This window comes from Capricornis sumatraensis, chromosome 19, assembly GCF_032405125.1.
Source record: "Capricornis sumatraensis isolate serow.1 chromosome 19, serow.2, whole genome shotgun sequence".
Classification (NCBI taxonomy): Eukaryota; Metazoa; Chordata; class Mammalia; order Artiodactyla; family Bovidae; genus Capricornis; species Capricornis sumatraensis.
The window spans coordinates 38,507,282-38,528,788 of record NC_091087.1 but is presented as its reverse complement, the minus strand read 5'-3'; the positions used below and the strand labels follow the sequence as shown (position 1 = coordinate 38,528,788).

The window sequence follows — 21,507 nt, the reverse complement described above, 5'->3', positions numbered from 1 at the left end:
CCATGAACTGTGACAAAGACCCAGTGTGCTGCAACTTAAGACCAAAAATTAAATAAATATTTAAAAAAATCTAACTGGAATCTTTAGCAGTAATTGAGAAGATACTGCATCCACAAAATCTAAAAATATTACTATGTGAAAGAACAAGAGAGTTCTGGGAAATCAAAAATATCTCCCCTCAAAGGGAAAAAAAAAACAACTTAGTAGAAGGGCCAGAGAGCACAATGGACCTGAATGAACAAAATATTTATGATTAAAGAAGACAACTAAACTGTGACATTCCCCTAAAATGTGGAGAAAAAGGAGATGGGGGGTGGGGTGGGAAGAAGGTGATTAAAATAAGAGAAGAGTTAAGGGAAAAGAGAGCAGAATATAGAGAAACAATATTCATCCATTATTCATTCAGAAAATGAGGGAAAGAAAGAGACAAATGTTACCAACCTAAAGAAGGATGTCAAAATATCAAGTAGCTCTGAATGCCCCAAAGTAATGCTGAAAAGTAAAACCCCATACTTTACAGTTAAAGAAAAAAAAACACATCAATTTCCAGAGAGAAAAAGTATAAAGAACTAAGAATCAGACAGGTTTCAGACTTTTCATCTGTAACAAAATATACCAGAAGAAAAAAATGTAAAGAACTTGGAAAAGACTCAGCTATGAATTTAGAATTCCCTGAGTTCCATCAAGATGCAAGCCATACCTGTGTTTATTCAGCACCGGATCCTTAGCACTTACACAGAGTACTTTACACAAAGTCAAATAAATATATTAAATAAATAATAAAAACAGACACTGAGTATTCAAGGAACACTCCTCATATCCACCCTCAGAAATCCTTTCTAGAAAGAAGAATACATTAGTCAGAGATATATTTCAGAGAGGGGCAACCATGGAGTACAAGAAACAGCAATAATCAAAGACATCACTGGTTAAGTCTAAGCAATTGCTGCTAATGCAGCTCAAAGTTTACAGGCCATATTCTGATCACAGTGAAAAACTAAAAACCCCAAAGCTGCCTGAGAATCTTTAAAAATTTTTTCTAAATAATTTTTGAATTTAAGAAGAAATTGACCTTCATATGCCCCTGTAATTCAATTCCTAAATACATGCCCAGAGACATACTTGCACAGGTGTACCATGTACTATAGACAAAAATGATCATGGGAGCACTGTTCCTAATAGCAAACTGGAATCAAACCAAAAGTCAGTAAACAGTCAAATGGATGAGTATGTACAGTACAATGGAATAAATACAGCAATAATAAAGAACTATAACTACACACCATCTAAATGAACACACGCACAATGTTGAGCCAAAGACAGACATGAAAGAATACACAGATAGTATAACTCTTTAATATGAAGCTCAAAAACAGGCAACACTAAACCATATTGTTCAGGGATGGATATATGAGCAATAAAACTAGAGAAAAGTAAGGGGAGGATTACACATAGGAGAATGATAATCTGGAAAGGGCCTAAAGAAGATTTCAGCAGTGCAAGCAATGTTCTGTTTCTTTACCTGAGGGGTGGCTAGGCAATAGTTGCCCAATAGTTGCCAGATATTCCCTATCACTAGTTATTATTCTAAACTTATGCCTATATACTTTCAATACATATTATTTAAAACTTTTTCTTGTAAAATATAAGAAAGGTAATATGAACTAGAGATGGACTCAAACTACTTAAGACATACAAACTGTTTAGAAAATAAGTAAATTTTAAGATCTATGCAATAAAGTCAAACAACACTGTAAAAGAAAACAAATGCCCTTACATGTTTCATTATAAAATTTAAATCACATTGATCCAGTAAACTAAAAGAGAAAAAGAAATGACTAGGACTAGAGTAAAAAATAAAAACATTTAACAAATAAAACTAAGGGTCAATTCTTTCAAAAGACCATTATAATAAAACAGACAAGCCTCAAGATAAAGAAAACTTTAGAAAAGATTATAACCACAGATGAAGATGATGCAAAAAGTGAATACTACTGATTGAAGAAATGGAAAATCTAAGTAGAATATTACATAGAAAAGAAAAATGGAACGGGCTCAGATGTTTGTTTAAATCAGGGCTTCTCAACCTTGGAACTATTGATATTCTTGAACCAAATGACTGTTTGTTGTGGGGAACTGTCCTGACATTGCAGGATATTTAGTAACATCCCCTCTACCCACAAAAAGCCAACAGCACACTCCTCCACCCCTGCCAGCATGACGATACAAAGTATCTCCAAATACTTTCACATGTCCCATGGGAGGCAAAACTACCCCCTAGCTGAAAATTGATTTCAACTGTTTGAGATTTTAGAAAAAAAAAATACACAAAGCTTCCCAAGTCATGATACTGCTTATACTCTGATATCAAAATTAAACAAGAGGAGCCTAAAAGAAAAGAGACTACATTAGACTCTACTTAAAGTAGAAAAGCCCAATATAAAGTATCATATCTATTGTGTTCTACTGAATGTTTAGGTACTGAATGTTTATTATGTGAATGCAAGGAAGAGTCAAAATTAGGAAACTTATGCATGTAATTTATGTTATATCCCTATATGGAATTATTAATATATGCATGGTCATGAAAAACAAGGTAGGTCTATATGTATTGTGTCCATGATATACTGTTAAGTGAAAAACCTATGTTTTCTAAAGAATCAAAGCTGAACATAGAATATACTTTTCTCCCATCTCTTTCCTGAGGCTCCGCTAGAACTACAATGAAGACATACCATGAAGGTCGAACACTGTACAAACACACAGTGTACCAACAACAAAAGAGGGCTACCAGCAGAAAAGACAACTCATGCTAGGAGATGACAGTGACCTGGAGAACGGTAATTTAAGTGGAGCAAACAAGCCAAGCCACAGGTTAGGGGATAAATCGGCAGGCTAACCTGTCCCGCAGCGCCCTGGAGAGGCTCCAGACGAAGACACCAGGAGAGCTGGACAGGAGTGAGGCACAGACTAAGCAAAGGCCAACGACAGAGCAGGCTGTCTAGCCCCCAGAACACACCGCTCTCCTAAGCAGAACTCTGGCAGACACATCTGTCTCAAGCAGGAGACGAGGTTTCACGTCCAGAGAAACCAGACAGTTCCAGCCATCATTTATGATTATACCAAGAAACAGGGAGTGGAGGATAAGGGATGGAAGCCAGCTTAAATTCCTCCAAAGAGCTGTATCAGTTGGCAAGTCTTGGCCTCAAAGAACTCCTTATCAGCCTTTTAGTACCTCTTTCAAATACGAATGAAAAAAAAGGAAAAAATATGAAAAAGCAACAGAATAAAGAGATATATGAGGAAAGTCTTCAAAAAGAAAAAAACAAACCAAGATAAATTAGAAAAAAATTATTAAACTTATTAGAAATAGAGATGCTTGAGGGAGAATATCAAAGTAACTCCTTAAAAACACATATGATTACATCAACAAAACAAAAATAGAATGCTACGAATAAGGAATAATCAGGGAACAAGCTTTTAGAACTTATAGTTTGTTCATCTTTGGAGAGGACCCACAATGACCACACTCCCGGCATTCACCCTCATATGGACCCCGCCCACTGTCAATCTGGGCTGGCCCTGTGACTTGCTTTAACCAGTAAACATGGTAGAAATGACACTGTGCCAATTTCAGATCTAAACTTTAAAAAAAGCCTGACAGCGTCCACTTTTGTGCTCTTAAAAGCCAAAAATAAGAATTTCTGACTACCTTTCTAAAGGAAGAGAAGCCACAATAAGAGACCCGGAATGATGAGATGCCATGTGGTAAGAAGGGCCATGTGAGGAAAGAGCAGGCATCAGACATGCGAACAAAGAAGCCATGTTGGACATTCCAGTGTGTCACATGTCCAAATAACGAGTCCCAGCCACCCTCTGACTGCACAGTGAGGTCAGCAGAAAACCTGTCCAACTAAGCCTAACCAACCCACATAATCCTAAGAGAGAGAAGAAAGTGTTGTTTAAGCCATTAAGTTCTGGGGTAACTGGTTAAGCAGTAATAAAGAGCCAAAATAAAACTTATAAAGTTATGACTGTTCAAATAAAATTTTCAAAAATTGAAAGGTAAATGTTTCAGAATTTGAAATTAAGACAAAGAGACAGAATATAGTGATAATAAGATAAAAAGATTCAAGCAAGGAGGTCTAAAATCCTACTGGTAGGTATTCCAAGGTGAACAAAGAAAAGAATGGAAAGGAGAAAGTGCCACAGGAAAAAAAATATAAGAACATCCACCCAAAAAGAAAGACTCAAGAGCCCAAATTTGACAAGGTCCGTCCATACTAAGTGCTCAAAAACAACGGAAAACCAAACAAACCACGACTCAGTAAACCACTATGATATTTCAGAACGCCAAGGGAAGGACAAAGTCCTAGAAGCTTCCTGAAAGCCACGCAGAGATGACTAAGACTAAGAAGGGCACACCACTACTGACTAGACGATAGCACAGTCTGAAATTCTGAGGTGAAATTTTTTTCAACCAAGAATTACACATTCAACCAAACTATCAATCAAGTGACGAATATAATAGCAGTTAACATTTATTGGGCGTTTATTATGCATCAGGCATTGCCCTAAATGATTTATATGTAACAACCTATTTAATCTTTACATGTCCCCCCAAATATACGTATTACTAGCATTTCTCCCATTTTGCAAATGGGAAACTGATGAAAATACTGCTAGGTAACTAGCCTAAGCTAACTAGTAATACAACTAATGAGCAGTAGATCAAGAGTCAAACCGATGGTGGTCTGGCCTTTTTTATTTTTTTAAGAAGTTAACTCAGAAATGTACCACCTCTTCATGTTTTCTTAAGATTTTACTTGACTAAAATCATTTTACTCTAGAGAAAGGAAAAGAGAAAGAAACATGAAATCTGAAAACAATGTATCTACTACTCCAGTAGAAGAGACAAGAAAAATTTCGAGATGACCGCTGAATAGCCAGCCCAGAAAAAAACCTGCTGAAAAAAAAAAATAAAACCTGCTGAGACTGGTACAGAAGAAACCAAAGGCTGAAGAAGAGAGGGGAGATCTCACAGAAAAGAGACAGGACATAACTTTTTTAAACTAAGAATTATTACTAAGGAAGACACCACAAAGCAAAACATTGTACAAAGGAAATATAACAGGAAACTACACTACAAAGTCCTAATGATAAGTGATGATTATTCATATGACTAAATATAAACATGTTTTAGGAAGGGGAGGTAGGTGGGTAAGTGGGTGGTATAAGAGTTAAATCTTTATTATAGTACAAGTCACGAAATTATACCTAAATAGGTAAATCCAGAAATCCAGAGAAGTTAGAGGTGGTGGTGAGCAAGTGGGTACTTTCTGCTGCATGGAGGAGATAACATTCGAGTTAGGCCTTTAGAAGCACAAAAGGGCAGAGAGATGGCATTCTCAGGTGAAGGTAAGTAAATAAACAAAAGCAAACAATTCCAGAAGCAAGGAACAGTTACGGCAACCAGAAATATTAACAACAAAAAGGTGGTGATGGGGACAAGGGCGATTGTTTGCCTGTTCTAGTAAATATAACCAGCAGCTCCCAAGAGTGAAAAGGCTATTTTTAGTATCTAAAACAAAACAATTCAACAGGAAAACAAAAACTAACTTCTAAATAAGTTGTATAATAATGAGAAATCGTCCTAATTTTATTTGTGCATGAAACAATGTATTTTAGCTCTTGAACACTTGAGAATTTTTACTTTACCTGACCCGTGGGTAGTGGTTGATCTAGCATCTCAACATCCAGGTGCTTAGGAAGGTTATATAATCTGCAGAGTTCACATATCAACCACTTCAATTGCTGACGAAGCTACAAAACACATTTCAGTAAATAAGCATTATGTTAAAGAGCCCTTAGAAGACATGAATAATGCTACAACTATTGTAACTAATCCAGTAGGAAATGGGGGGAAAAAAAGTTTACTATTGCTCAATTACAGCCTACAGATAAAATAACAATCTTTAAGAAATATTTTCGGGGCTGCCTAGCAGAATGACATGAAAAAAATGGCAGAGGAAGAGAAGCTCCAAACACTGCCTAGTTTTCAGTTGTTAACTTCTTTTCTTAGTAACTTATAAGAGTATATTAATACATTAATGAGGCTACAGAAAACAGAAGCAGTGTTGTTGCACATGGATTATAAAATTATATATTTCACAGCCACTCATTTGAAAGTACAGAGGCAAATGTGGTCTAGCAGACAGAGCCTTGGAACCTAGGCAACCTTGGATACAGTACCTAATGTCCTGAGTCTGTCTCCTCATCTGGAAAATAAGGAAATTAAGACCTTCTCATAAGGGTAAAGATTAAAGGAAACCTGTGAAAATACTTGACACTTACAGGCTCTTAAGTGTTTGTCAAAAAAAAAAAAAAAAGGCCTCACTAGGAAAACTGCAAAGAATAACTCCTTTCCACTTTTAAGAGCATATTTTTATGCTCTTATGCTTTCTAGAGCATATTTACTTTAAATAAGCAAGGTAAATTATATGCACAAATATACTTTTCATTCTTTAAAAAATATACATTGTTTTCAATGTATAAGTTTAGCACTGATTTCAGAAGAATGGTCACTATCAGTAGACCTGACTGGGAGCAAATAAGGCAACTTACTTCAATTGGTCAGAACAGTTTCCTAGATGTTGCCAACCAGGAAAAGAGATGAAGAGAAAGAAGCAGATTTATGAAAGACAAAGGGAAAACAGAAACAGAATTAGAATAGGCTAAACAAAGCAAAGAACAAGCCTTTCCAAAGTGGACAATGGAGCGAATGAAAATGAGGAAAGCTGAGCAGTAAATTAGTATCAAAAGTATCCTCAAGCTTAAAAAACAGCAGTGCCCCACTGTGGATTTGTTCTCCACCTGATAAGCTCTGTTCTGTGCTCAGTACACAATAAAGAGGTGGCTGGGTGAGCTGGACAGACCTGGACACTCCACCCCGTTACAGGAAGAACTCCCTGAGCACTGTGGGAGAGACGGCCGCGTGGTGGCAGAGGTGCCCCAGGCAGTAAGCAGCAGGGCTGTACACCTCCCGGGAATTTCAACTCCATGTCCCCAAAAAGGTGTTTAAGGATCAGAAGAAGAAACTAAGACCATGGGGCAAGAATTTAAGAAATATTTAGAAGGGAGAGGAACAAGTCTTAGAAATTTACTAGATAGTTTGGGGTTGAGGCGGCAGGGGTCAGGAAACACTGGTATAAAAAAGAACTCTAAGATAGTTTCCACATTCAGGCATGGGGAACAACTTTCATTATTTCATTTTGCCCCATTCACAATCACAGAGATAAATTTTTGAGGAAAAACGAGATGGGGGTGATGGAGTACTAAGATGTAGATGAACTTAAATTTTAGATGTAATCATTTTGAACAGCCATGGCACATCTGAATGAGATTCCCTGGATCTATGTGATATATAGACAAATAATGGGTGTCAAACTCAGGAGACAAAATTTTATCTAGAGATACAAATTTAGGAATCATTGGAATATAGGCCACAATTTAAGTCCTGGGGGTAGAAGAGATTACTCAGAGAAAGCACAGAAAGAGAACAAAGAGGTGGACCAAGAAATAAGTGCTCAGAGCAGACCAAGGCAAGGTAGCAAGAGACAGAAACAGGAGAAAGTGATTTGATGGAAATCCTCAGAGGACAGAGACAGGACTGGTCTTTTATACTGACCACTTATCCCAAAGCCTGGCACAGAGCCAAACAAGTTTTTAAAAACACTTTTCTGTGTCCTACTACTAATAGTTTCCTGTATCCACCCAGGTTGAAAAAGGTATGTACAAACCAGTGTACACACAGATATATATTTACTTATATATTTTTTACAGCACTGTATACATGCTTCCCTGGTGGCTTGGTCAGTAAAGAATCTGCTTCCAACGCAGGAGACTGCCTGCAGCACAGGAGACCTGGGTTCCATCCCTGGGTCTGGAAAATCCCCTGAAGTAAATGGCAACCCACTCCAGTATTCTTGCTTGGGAATTCCCATGGACAGAGGGGCCTGGTGGACTACAGCGCGTGGGATCACAAGAGGCAGACACGACTTAGTGACTGAACCACCATACAAAAGGGGCCAGATTTCAGAAAATATGCTTTGCCTTGGTTTTTCACTTTAGTACATCTTGGAACGTTGCATGTGCTCTTGTGGAAAGACTGGCTGCCTTAACAACATGATGTTCTATCATAAAACCATACAGCAATTTTTTTTAACCAGCTCTTTATTGGTGGACAGTAAAGCGTATGTGTTTGTTGAATGAAGGACTATTTCAAAACGAAAGAGTCAACAGTATCAAAATGCTGCAGAAACTTTAGGACTAAAGAAGTAGTCCTGGATTTGGCAACTAGGGGTAAAAATTTTAGTACAACAAAGGTGGCAGCATCCATATTATAATGAATTAAATGTGAGAAAAGATAGCTTGTTTGATCAAGAAACTAGATTATAAAATAACTGGCAGAGAGCACAAGAAAGAGTAGAGGATGAGTTTGTTTTTTTATGTAAATACTCGTTCATAAAATTGTACCAAATTTTATATCCTATGTCATTTTACTTCAGGAGCATTTTTTGATGGAATGTTTTAGACATCAAAAAATAAGCCCACTCATTTCTACTCCTATAAAACTTACAACTTTAGATCTTTAGAGGCAACCTCCTAAAGGGAAGCATTGGTAAGGGGGCTATGTCTATTGCTCATTACCTGTCCTGTTGCCCCTCCCTTGCTGGAGATGTGAACAAATGTCTGTCTAGCTTTTAATTTTTTCCTCTAATCTTCATGGCTTTGTTATTACTCTTGTAATACTCACACTGAAGTTCCTCTGATCTTAATTTTAAAAATAGATGTTTAAACCACCTCTAACTTATTGTGACAAAAATCTGAGGTAAGTCTTTAACTTCCTCAAATGGTCAGTTCTCCCAGTACTATTCATAAAATAATCTATGCTTTATTTATTGAGTATTTCGGTTCAATTTAACTGATTCTAGATTCTCAATTGCATGATTATGTTTCTAAATTTCTAACTGCCTTTACCTGTCCAGCTTAGTGCTAGTACTTAATATCTTATTTAGTATCTGGTCAGATAATTATTATTATTTACTCTTCAAAACAAACTTTAGAGTCATTTTGTAAAGTTCCAAAAATAAATCTGTTGGGATTTTTACTGGAATTGCATTCAATTTATAAACTCACATGAAGTTACAGATAACTGACATATTTACAATATGGGAGTCTGCAGATCTAGGAACACAGTTGCCAAGTCTTTAATTCCACTCAGCAAATGTTTATAGTTTTCTTGATACAAAATTTGCACATCTAAGCTTATTCCTAGGTGTCTAATTTTCTTTGTGGCTGTCAATAAAATACCTGTCCACTGTATTTTCTGATTATAGCTGATATTTTGGAAAACTTGATTTTTATATAACAGAACTTTTAATCAATCATTTTAAAAATTGCTTTTTCAACTGACTCCTTTGGATTTAAGGTAAACAATCACATCACCTGCAAATAATGACTGATATTCTTCTATAAGAATTTTGTGATATCGTGGAAAAATGCAAATGATATAACTTTAATAATTTTAACATCTGTTTATGTATTTTACAAGCAAAAGAAAAATACTGAATAAAAAAATTGCCATCATGTCAACGTTTATTATCAGGTAGAGAAAAATTAGGGTGATTTCTATTTTCCTTTTATTGTTTTTAATTTCACTAGTTCTTTCACAAGGGTCACTTAATAGTTTTATAATCAAAGAAATCTGATTTCTTTATATATTAAAAAATAATTTTTTATTTATATTCCTTTGGTTTTTACTGCAGAGTTATATAGACTCTTGACAGAAACATCAATTGGGGTCATTCTATCATTATTTTCCCCTCACATCTATCTGTCTTTTTCCCTTTTTCTATTTCCTACCTTGGATAATGGGCCCAATCAAAAATGCTTACTTAATTTAATGATTAGGATTCATGGGAAAGAGACAACCTAATTTCTGAGCTAAACTAAGACTACAGTTACAGGGAATAAAAATGAGAAACCAAGTACTAAACAGAATTTGAAGGACAAAAAAAAAAATCTTACAGGAGCTAAAAACTAGGTTATCAATCAAGCTTTTGTATCATATTACCTCTTAACACTTGAATTCTGTTACGTTCATGAGAAAAAAAAAAAAAAGTAGTGTGGTTTATTATTTTCTCACCGAATTGTTGTTCTTAGTGTCTTCGAGACATTCCAGAACCGAAGTCAGATTTGGATCATCAGAGTCCACAAACCATATTGGTGAAGAAGATGGATAAGATTCCTGTTACGGAGACACTGATGTTAAATGCATTTGCATACAGGTTAACCTGGATAGGCAAGGAAACCCCACCACCAAATGGCAAGATGATCACAAATTTAAGTAAAACAGATCACAGAAAAAAAGTAACACATTAAAATCCATGTCTTTAAATTCATTAAAAATCCGTTTTTAATTTTTTAAACAAAAATTATTAAGCTCTATAGTTTAATCTTGCCTGCTTCATGTTATATGATTTATAAGCCTTAAAAAAAGGACTTGCAGTCTGATTTAAAACAAACAGAAGAGAATATACTGCAAAAGTTGTTCCATCAAAAGCAGAAAAAAATGTTATGCAAGTACCAAGGATGATGGGTTTCCCTTCCTTTACAAAGAAAGGTCTATCATGGCATGGATTTGCCAGCTTTAACATTTTTTAAGGGCTTTAAAATCTAGAATCATAATAAATCCTTCAAGAAACAGAAACAAATTAAAAGCAAAAACAAAAATTTCCAACCTTAAAGTAGTCTATAGAGTTAAACCATACTACTTTTTGCCTTTCAGTATAATAAAGCTACATTTCTAGGCTTTATATAGATGAGATGTAACTCAATTTTTTAAACAAAGTAGAGGAATACATATCTAGGCACATGTTTTTAAATCCTTACAAATGCTAAAACTAATTTTTTAAATCCACTCACTGTATGACTTGCCTTCTGAGTAGTGTAACTACAGAAGTTACTTTGAGATTTTTTTCTCCATTAGAAAACTGGCCCCTAAAAGCAATCCCATTTAATTTTCGCCTTTTCCCTAATAATTTCCCCTCCTTTCTTAGATTGCAGACAAGAATGTAGTTTCTAAAGGACAGATTTCTTACAAAAGGTTAAGATTACTTCTTAAATATAGCAAGTGTTAGAAAGGCAGAACAAACAGCAACATAGCTATCTTAGGGCTACCTTCAGTGCTCACTTGCCATGGGAGCTGGACTCTGAGACAGGCATTCTCCTTGTACAGCTACTGTCTGTGGGCTCCCACTCATCGAGGTCAGTTGTGTTCTTGAACACTGTGATAAGCTGCCTCTAAAATGGCCCCAATAATCCTAACCAACCTCCTGGTATTCACTCCCTTATATAATTCCCTCCCCTAGATCTAACAACTCACTTGTAACAAGCAGAATACAGTAAAGTAATAGATGTCACCTCTGAAATCAGGTTACAAAAAGATGGGAAGTTCTGTCTTGCTTACCCTTCCTTGCTCTTTCATTTGTTCCCCCAATGGAAAACAGTTCCCTATGGAGAAATACAAACCCACTGGGCAAGGGATTGAAGAAGCCTCTGACCAAGTACCAACTAGAATTTGAGGCTCTCAGACCAACAGCGTTTGAGATGAATCCTACCAACAAGTGCATGAATGAACTTGGAGGTGGAGAGGACTGTCCTGTCCTGCCTTGAGATGACTACAGCCTCAGCCAACACCTTGAATGCCTGGTTAGGTACCCTGAGCCAAGGAACCCAGGTAAGTCACACAGTTTTTTAACCCATAATCAAAATGAGATAATGAGAGATAGTGAGATAATGTCTGTTTTAAGCTGCTAAACTAGTTGCAGAGCAATAAATAATTCAAACACCATAAAACTCCAATATTTTATTACATCACACAAACTGATTACTACCTAGAAATGCTATTACTATTACATACTTTTTTAAAGCACAATTACGTGTTGATTTTTTAGGTTAACGAATTAAGCATTACACATTTCCATCTACTAACATTTACTCTGTTCATTTGTACTGTTTTCTGTTACATATTAGGGAAAGCCATTATTATTAGTATTAGCTGCAGCTAGATCTAGTCACAGAAACATGACAATTTTGCATAGTTTTAAAGAAGCACTGCTTTGAGAATTATAATCTCAATTATAACATAGTTGGAGCCACAGAATATTTTTAAATATTTTTAAAGCATTTTACCAAATGTTCTTTAAAGAAAAAAAGTTGAAATAGAACATCATTATATCCATTCAGCAATGGTTTATTTCTGTATCCCCATCCCTCAAACTCTTACTGTGTTCCAAATCTCTTTAAGGCTAAAACGTAGATGGTCTTCAAAATTAATCCCATTTTTAGTGAGAATTACTTAACTGAATATCACATTTTCCTCAAAGTCTTCAGCCTAATCTGGAGAAAGCACTACTATCTAGTCCATTCTGTTTTATATTTGTATTTTCTTTAGTCTTAAAAAAAGAAAAAAAAAACAAACTACATTTCGAGCTTCATTGCACTGATTAAAGTTCTGCATAAGCAAAAGAAAATATATCAACTGGTGCTCTGGGCTAAAACCCCTCAAAACCATATTATGAAAATTACAAAAAGAAAAGAAAAGAAATATGAGATCAGTTACTACCTATGCCATATTTTTCTAATCCTAGACAAAAGACAGGATATATAGTAGGTCTAAGCAACTATGTTAACAGTTCCCTAAGCGGGGCCCTTGGACTCCAAGGTCCAAACTATTTCTATGGGAATACTAAGATGTTCATTGCCTTTTGCACACTTAACATTCTTACCAATGGTGCCAATACAACGGTGTGTACCTTAGCACAGATAAAGGCAGTGACACCAAACTATACTTGAAGTCATGGTATTATTCACCACTATGCATTAAAGGTGTTTCAAAGAAGAAAAAGGCACTTCACTTACGAACATCTGTGATGAGGCAGTTATTTTACTAAATCTCAATCCTTATGTCTTTTTAATATTGCAGTGATGAAATGGGCACACATGAGCATTGCTACAGAATACATGAGAGAGCACTTGTGTGTTTGAGTTGTGAACTGAACTAACCACTTTGACAGGACACCATTTTCACTTGAAAGAATGACTGTCAAACAATGGTTATTCCAACTTGGGTTTCTGATAGGTTATTTTCTCAAAAAAAGAATAAAAAGAACCTGTCATTTCAAGGAAAACCCAAGGCAGTATTTATTGCCAATAATAAAATTCAAGCTTTTAAGCAAAAATTAGAAGTTTGTAAAGCCTGTTTCCACCATGTGAGCCTGACAGCTTCCCAAGAGTATTTTTATGAGGGTGATGATGATATTAGTGGATATAATGCTATGTTATATAATGAAATGTATTAACATTTATAAGATTCCAGTGAACTAATATTTTCCAAATAATAACGCATGATGTCATATCATGCAAGGGTGAAAGATCCAGTCAAAATCTAGGAAAAACCAAGTTTGGGTACAGTATCCAAAAAGAATGTCTACAGCTATCTAAAATGGCTATTAAAATACTTCTTTTTCCAATCAAGTATCTGTGTGAGGCTAGATTTTCTCATTATTATTTCAACCACAACAACATACCACCATAGACTGAATGCAGAGGCAAATGACAGACCAGATATCAAAGAGTTTAACCCCCCAAAAATGTAAAAGTGTGCCACTATTCTCATTAAAACTGCTGCCTGTCCCCATCCGCCAACCTTCCCCACCCCGCTCCCGACTTTCAGAATTTCTTCCTTGTAAGAAACATCCTTTTACCATTCTGTATTAACGTGGTTCCACTGAGGATACTTTTCCTATCCCCTTTCCATCTTCCTACCTTCCTCTCTTGACCCAAAACCTGATTACCGGCCTCTACCAGCCTATCCTATTCCTGATTAGCTGTCAGATGAGCTAAACTAGGCAAATCTGGGTCTTCTGTGGGACTAAAGCCCTCTTTCTCAGAGATCTAGCATCACAAGGTCAATGCTGGCCAACAGGGGTAGTCAGCATTTATCTTGCTAAATGGAGAGGGTTAAAAGAAACCAACGGAGAAGGCAATGGCAAGCCACTCCAGTCCTCTTGCCTGGAAAATCCCATGGATGGAGGAGCCTGGTAGGCTGCAGTCCATGGGGTCGTAAAGTGAAGAGTTGAACACGACTGAGCGACTTCACTTTCACTTTTCACTTTCATGCATTGGAGAAGGAAATGGCAACCCACTCCAGTGTTCTTGCCTGGAGAATCCCAGGGAGGGCGCAGCCTGATGGGCTGCCGTCTATGGGGTCTCACAGAGTCGGACACAACTGAAACGACTTAGCAGCAGCAGCAAAAGAAACCAAACTGTTTTCTAGAGGGTCATAAATATTTACACTTTTTGCCTTGACTATGAGAATGCTCTTTTCACTTGACACTTGTTAACATTATTGCCAATCTGATAAATAAAAGCTGCTACCTGAAAGGGAAAAAAAAGTTCCTACAATATAATGTGTTACAACATCTCCAAAAACCAATTCATCAATAAGAAAGGAAAGTTATCACTACTAGGAAATTTTCAAAGGATATTACCTATATACGTGAGGATTTAGCTCGATCTAGTAATGTTTAAGGCATTATTTAAAACAGAAAAAAAACAGAAACCATTGGTAGTAGGGACATGACTGACTCAATGCTAAAGCCATATAATGAGACAGCACACAATAATTGAAGACATTGTAAAGTAATGGTTACTACAAAGGTCTACAATATAATTGAGTAAAAAAAAAAATCAGATTATAAAATAATCTGACTTTTTTAAGAGAGAGGGAATCTACATAAATAGAAGAGAAAAAATATGACCAGTTGACAATACATACATCAAAGTCTGGATAGTGGTGTGTTCTGAATGGTAGAATTACAGGCAATTTTTTTTTCTAGTTTTGCTTATCTGGTTTCTAGATTTCTTAATTAAATAAAAATGTCTTGTCTTCCACATTATAAAATATCCACTACCATCACCTCTGGAAACTGAACCTTCAACACAAATTCTACATCATGGTCAAGGCTTGTTCAGTGTAATGTTTAAAAGACAATCCACATACTTTGAAAGGTATCTAAAATTATTACAGAAACTTAGAAACCTAAGCATTAATGCTTTCAACCTCTTATACTTCAAGCTTTTAAATTTTTAGAAGATTAATAACTAAGCTTTCTATCTTAAAAAGACAGTTTCCTTACTATTTCTCTTTAAAATGACCCATGATATACAATTTTTAAACAATGGATGGTGCTGAAAAATCCCAATATAAGTTCAAGCAACTTTCCCCACATTAAATGTTTAAATGCTTCTAACACAGCTCTTTCTCACCACAGTTATGAAAATTTTAGACAATTATCTAAGCGTCTAATTATTCAGGGGCCCTGTTTTTCCTCAATTTTATTAATACTATTGTTTTTATAGTAATTTTAAGGCTTGAAGGATGAAGTTGTCTGTGATCACCACCCTAAAAGTTACCATAATTGGACAAATGACAAAGAAGCTCGCCACCATTGCCAGCATAAAATGCTGTGTTGTTGTCCTAATCTAAGACAACATAACTCAAGGTCAATCAAACCGACCTCTTTGCTTCTCATTAAGGAGTTTGCCTTGTTCAGAAATAACTTTATCTATTTTCCACACAAATCCACTACAAGACCAATGTGCAGCTCTATATCAAGCACCTGCCAGCAAAACTGCCTGCCAGAATGCTCAGTTTCTGGTATTTTTTCAAATGATATGAAATCCTTGGAGATGGCTGTGTCTTAACTTTTTGAAAATTGACGCACATACTTCTTGTTGAAGGTTCAGAGGTCTAACAACTGTAACACTTCTGGAGAACAGTTATAGGACACATTATTTTCACACTTTGCCGTTCAATAAATGTGGGATGGAGAATGAAATAAACTGACAGAATTACCATATGGCACCATATAAAATCCTAAATGACCTGACAACATTAAGAAAGCTATCCCTTCCCCCAAAAAAGAAAAAAAGAGACTGCTCCCTGATAATCATTTTACAAGCAAACAATGTGCAACCAAGTATCTAACATGACTGAAACCCACAGAAGCAGAGTAAATACACTAATATTTGGTAAAAGAATACTGCATACACACTCCTGTGATCTGAAAATGTTAACTGTTTGAGGAGCAAATTACAGCTAATTAAAACTTCATTCTAAATGAATTGAAGCAGAGAAATCAAAAGTGCTGAAAAAGATTCAAACCACTGAATCTGCAGAAACCACTGGTTTCCTTGGTTCCGAGTCTGCTTTGTCTTTCAAAATAATCTTTTAGAAGAGAACACAGAACACTATTACAATGGCCTTGGAAAAAGAGACCTCTGCTTTACCACTCTGATTCTCCAATAATGCTTTATTTGGCAGGGACTATTTAAATTCAATTCCCAGCCCTTCAACCAGCTGACATTTATCTAACACTATCCTTTTCCAGGTCTAAGGAAGTTTAACAAAGAAAAAAAAAATCAAATTACTAAAGGATACACCATTCACAAAATGGAAACCTAAATCTCCTCTTCATATATCTGTTCCTTTCAAGGAAGGTCATAAAAATGGGGATGAGGGAGACTAGATACAAACTAGGAATTTGACTCTATATTATAAACTGGTCAAATGAATGGAAACAATGATTCCTCTGGAGTGAAAGTACCATTTAAGCACTTAACATGACAGTTCTGATACTTCCAAAAGATTCTCCAGGAGTTCAAACTGGAAAAGCAATCTGTCCCAGGAGAACAGACCAAAGACAAGGTCTTGAGCTTTTCAGTCAAGTTTTGTTATTTCCCTTGTATAACACTGTCAGGGCTACTTTTTTTTATCAGTGTAAAGACAAGAAACATCAAAAATTAAACAGCACTGGTTCATTTCCCATGAAAAGCTATTAAAAAGTATTTTCAAACCAGTGTTATTCAGCCACTAATGACATCATCACTTTTATATTTATAGAGATTATTATCACTGTTAAAGAATTCTCCTAAATACGTTCTCATGTGGATCAAAAAGTATTATCTATTTCATAGAAAAATACAGTAAAAGTAGTAGTTTGCTTGAGGTCCCAAAGACTAAAAGTAAAAAAATTTTTCCCATCTCCTAAACTCAGAGCTCTAACATTTTTAATTTAGTATCTTGCTGTTGGGGCGGGGAAAAGAGTACCCTTTTTGGCAATGATGAATAGAAATTTAATTAAACAAAAAAATGTTCCACCACAAATAGCCTGGGAAATAGCCACTCATACATAAAGAGTAATGATTTATGCTATACAAATAATAAAGTACTGTGAGGTTTTATTTGTTTACCACCTAATTTACTTTCTGGGGGGGATTTCTCACTTTAAAACAGTGATTCCCTACCAAGAGTTCCCAGATGGCAAGAAGTCCATAAAAGGAGTAATGGAGTTGCCAAGTTATGCTAAATATTTCAAAAGAACTAAAACAAAGTACTATACTGGCTCTGAATAAGGCTGCACAGGTTATTAAAATGACCTGCTTTGCTTTTAGGTGTGATCATAACAACTGGATGTTAGCTCTGACTGGCAATTAAATCTATTTACTGAAAATGGAAAAAATAACTTTTTAAGTCTGCATGACAAACTTTTTTATCATGAGTTCACAGAAAACAAGTAAAAAAAAGACTCCTTGAAGTTGAATTTAGCCCTCTTTCCCCTTCGTATCTAAGATTAGGACAAATTTATGAAACAGAAAAGAAATTTAGTTCCACTCCCTTGGCCTAAAGAGTACACTTTTGTCTGTTTTTTTTTACTTCTTAAACCACTTTCATGTGAAGTCAAATTGAAGATTTCCTATCAAGCCCTAAGTGGCCTTTCAAATATTTATGCACTACCCAAGACACTTTCTTGATGTTTTCTCTGCCCTTTTGACCAGTTCTTGGCAGTTAACTTATTAAGATTAAGTAGTTAAGATTTTTGTTCAAAAAGAATGTAGCTAAAATGGTGGCCATATTGCCAACAACACAAATATTACTGAGCATTTACTGAGTGGAGGATGGAAAGCAAAACCACTGACTAGTCTCCCCCGTCACCATGAAAAAGACTTTCCAAAAAACCCACCACCGTATTATAACAGAATATCAGAAAACATAACCAAAGCAGCAGTTAAGGACTATAGCAGGCAGGAAGGGAAATAGACACACTGTACGACTAGAGAGCCTTGGGGATGGTCAGACATGTCAGGACAGAATGAGGTGGGGAAAGGGGCACATTCCACATGGGGAAAACTGCTGATGCAGAAGCCTGAAAGAAAAAGGGGCACCATATCTTTAGAGGATTACTCAAATCGACATGCACGTGTGTAAGAAACAACTAATGAGGTACCATTCACTCAAACGTTATAGAAAGTGCCTAAGGATGCTTCTTGGTAAGCATGGAGAAGACAGGGCCTGGCAAGAACTCAATAAATATTTGGGAATAAGAGGAAAAGTTTTCTTTTTTAAATAGATCAAACAGTACATTTTTAACAGCTAAAACTTTTTAGATTATAGCAAATCAAACACAGTAGACAAATCCTGGCATTTGAAATCCAACCCCACTCTTTCCTTGCTCCTTCCCCTCTAAGAAAATGGTATCAACAACAGCAAACTATATTGATTTTATCTAAACACTAAGCCATGCCTAAACAGTCTTTATCTTTTAAAGATACACACCGAAATATTTACAGATGAAGTGCTATGTTTGGAATCTGCTTCAAAATAATCCAAGGTGGGGCAGAGATGAAATAAGATTGGCCAAAACTTTATCACTGTTGTTCAAGTTCTCCATGCTACTGAACTTCTTGAATATGTTTGATGTTTCTCCATAATAATGTTATTAACACAGCATCTACAATGATAATTATCTTCTGATAATGTGTCATAATTCACTGACACCTCAATTTGAGTAGTTTGTATTAATGGTACCAAATCCTCCTTTTGCCAGGCATCTCTCACTTCGTGCTCCACTCCCTAATCCATGTCATCATTCAGTATCTTTGTGTGCAGCTGACTCTATCAGCCTCCAATATGGCTCTCAATAGGGCACTGCTGGCACTTGAAGTGGGATAATTCTGTCTGGCAGACTGCCTGAATATTACACTTGACATCCCTGTACCCCTGCCACTTAAATGCCAGCTCAACACAGCAATACCACCATCCCACCCCCACCAGAATAACCAAAACCACACACACATTTCCTAATGCCACCCACTACAGAGAACTACTCCTAGTCCTGGATGGTAAATACATCTTCCCATTTACCTGAGCTTGCGCCTCCCCAGGAGCCTACAAGTTCAGTTTGTCATTTAAACCAGCCCTACTTTTTCCTGGCCATCCTTCAACTTGTGCCAGAATAATCATCATTCAGATCAGCCAGTCTCTTTATTATCACCTACTTTGTGCTCACTACTACTTCCCGTTTTCCATTCTTGGAAAATGTTCTCCTTCATCCGCCTATATCCTGGGCTTCTCGAGTCTCATTATAACGTCTCTATTCCTAAGCCAACCACATTTTCAAAGCTGTGGTGTCTTTTTCCGGATGGAGTTTCCTCTGCCTGAAATGCCCTTTGGCTCCCTTCCAAAATTCGACTCACCTGTGAAAACCCAACTCCACAAATCCGCCTCTCCTCAAGGCCCCTTCTGAAGCGCCCCCTGCCCCCCAACCAAAGTCAAAGTTAAGTGCTCTCTTTGGCGTTCGCGAGCACACCATAGAACTTGATCACTTTGTTGTGTAAAACTCTTCCCTCAAGAAGCCTAAGTTCTGAAAACAGGGACTGCCCTACCCATTTTCGCGAAACCAGCGCCTAGAAGAGAACACCTCAGTACAGCTCTTTATTGTACTTTTTTTAAAAAATATACACCTGCTCCCCGGTATTCTGAAAACTATTTTAATATTATCATAACCTCAAGGCCTTTGCAGATTCCGGAGCACCAGGTACTCTGTAGGACTTACCTACCTACTAACTTAACCAAAGGCAGTTTAACGACGCTAGAGTCAGCTTTAACCGTATTTACAGAGGAACATGAAACCACCACCTTGACTCCTGTTATAATAAGCGGCACATCCCGCAGTTTGGAACCGATACCGGAGGTCAATTTCACAATGAACATCCTCATCATACACTTTTCTGAGGAAACTTATTTAACTTTTTTTTTTTTTTACGGGTTTGTCACGAGCTTTCCGCCAAAGCAAGTGAGAGAGCTTTAAAGGATCTTTCCGACTTTGTGACATAAAAACGATCTTTCTGGGCAGCAGATTTGGGCACGGATCTCCTTTTCCCTGCTCCCGATTTACCACAGGAGGGGCTACACAAACATCCCCCAGAACACCTGCCGCATCCAAGGTCCCATGCGCCTTCGGAACGCGTTAGCGCGGAGCCAGGCCAGCGGGAAGGGGATCATTCAAACAGCGCCAGAGGCTGCATTCTAAACTTTCCCCCCACAAACGCGTCAGTTTTCAATGTTAGTTTCTCCTTAAACCCAAACTTAAAAAATAACTGGGGGAATAGAAGGAACCAGGGAAACCTGACTGGAGAAGGACGCGTTCAAACTTGAGGGCCTTTCGCCTGCCCCGCCGGGGCTCAAACAACAGCCGACCCGCGGGCCGCGGCCCCCGGGGGCAGGCCCCTGGCTGTGGGCGGCCATGGCGACCCGGCGAGAGCTCGGCCGCCTCGAGGGGCGGCGACCGGGGCCGCGAGGGGCCAGCAGCCCCAAACCCAGCCCTGCCGGGAAAGCCGGAGAAACGCGCCGTCCGCCTCCTCCCAGCCCAGCCGCGCGCAGTCCCGGCGGGGCCCCAGCCGGGCCCCTCACCGGGAAAAGGGGCGGACCCGCCCCGCCCCGCCCAGGGTCCGAGGGGCCTCTCCGGGGCAGCCTCCCCTTTGTCCGAGCACTCGGGGCGCCCCTTTCCTCCCCGGCCCGGCCCTGAGGGGCTGCGGCCGGGTGCCTCACCGTGATGTTGCAGTGGAGTGTGAGCGGCGGCGGCGGGGAGTGCGGGCTGCCCGGCGGCGCCGGTGGCGGCACCAGGAACTGGCAATGCAGTTCGTCCAGCTTCCAGCTGACGATGCGGAATCGCTCGTGGTTCTTGTCGAAGATGGACGCCAGGAACTTCAGCTCGGCCTTGAGCCCTGATACGGACATCTTCCCCTCATCTCCGGCGGGAGGGGTGCGGAAGGGGAGCCGGGCCCGGAGCCGCCGTCACGGCCGCGACCGCCCCGCGGGGCCGGCCCGGGCCGCGCTCTCGCGGCTCCGCCTCTCCTCGCCGCCGCGGCCCGCGTCGGATCGGGGCTGGAAAATGGCGAGGGACGCTGAGGCCTCAACGAGCGGCGGTGTGGCGGCCTGGGCGGCTGCTCCCTTTGTAACTGACTCCACCGGCAGGAGGCGGCGGCCCCGTGGCTTAAAAGGGCAACAGCGACACCACCCCCGCTACCGCCTGGGAAAGG

At 38.2% G+C, this 21,507-nt stretch overlaps 1 protein-coding gene across 2 annotated transcripts in view; it reads right to left on the bottom strand.

The window, feature by feature from the left end:
* The window catches only part of UBE2Q2 (ubiquitin conjugating enzyme E2 Q2), a 61,382-nt gene extending 40,177 nt beyond the window's left edge, over positions 1–21,205 (bottom strand). Inside the window, exons 1-3 of one of the 2 annotated variants that reach the window (XM_068991015.1) lie at positions 21,017–21,205; positions 10,208–10,309; positions 5,719–5,823 (exon numbers count right to left, since the gene is read on the bottom strand). In XM_068991015.1, the coding sequence (XP_068847116.1) occupies positions 5,719–5,823; positions 10,208–10,309; positions 21,017–21,205 (396 nt within the window). The remainder of the gene's footprint in view (positions 1–5,718; positions 5,824–10,207; positions 10,310–21,016) is intronic. The other variant, XM_068991016.1, reaches the window with a different exon arrangement.
* Between the last annotated feature and the right edge of the window lie 302 nt (positions 21,206–21,507).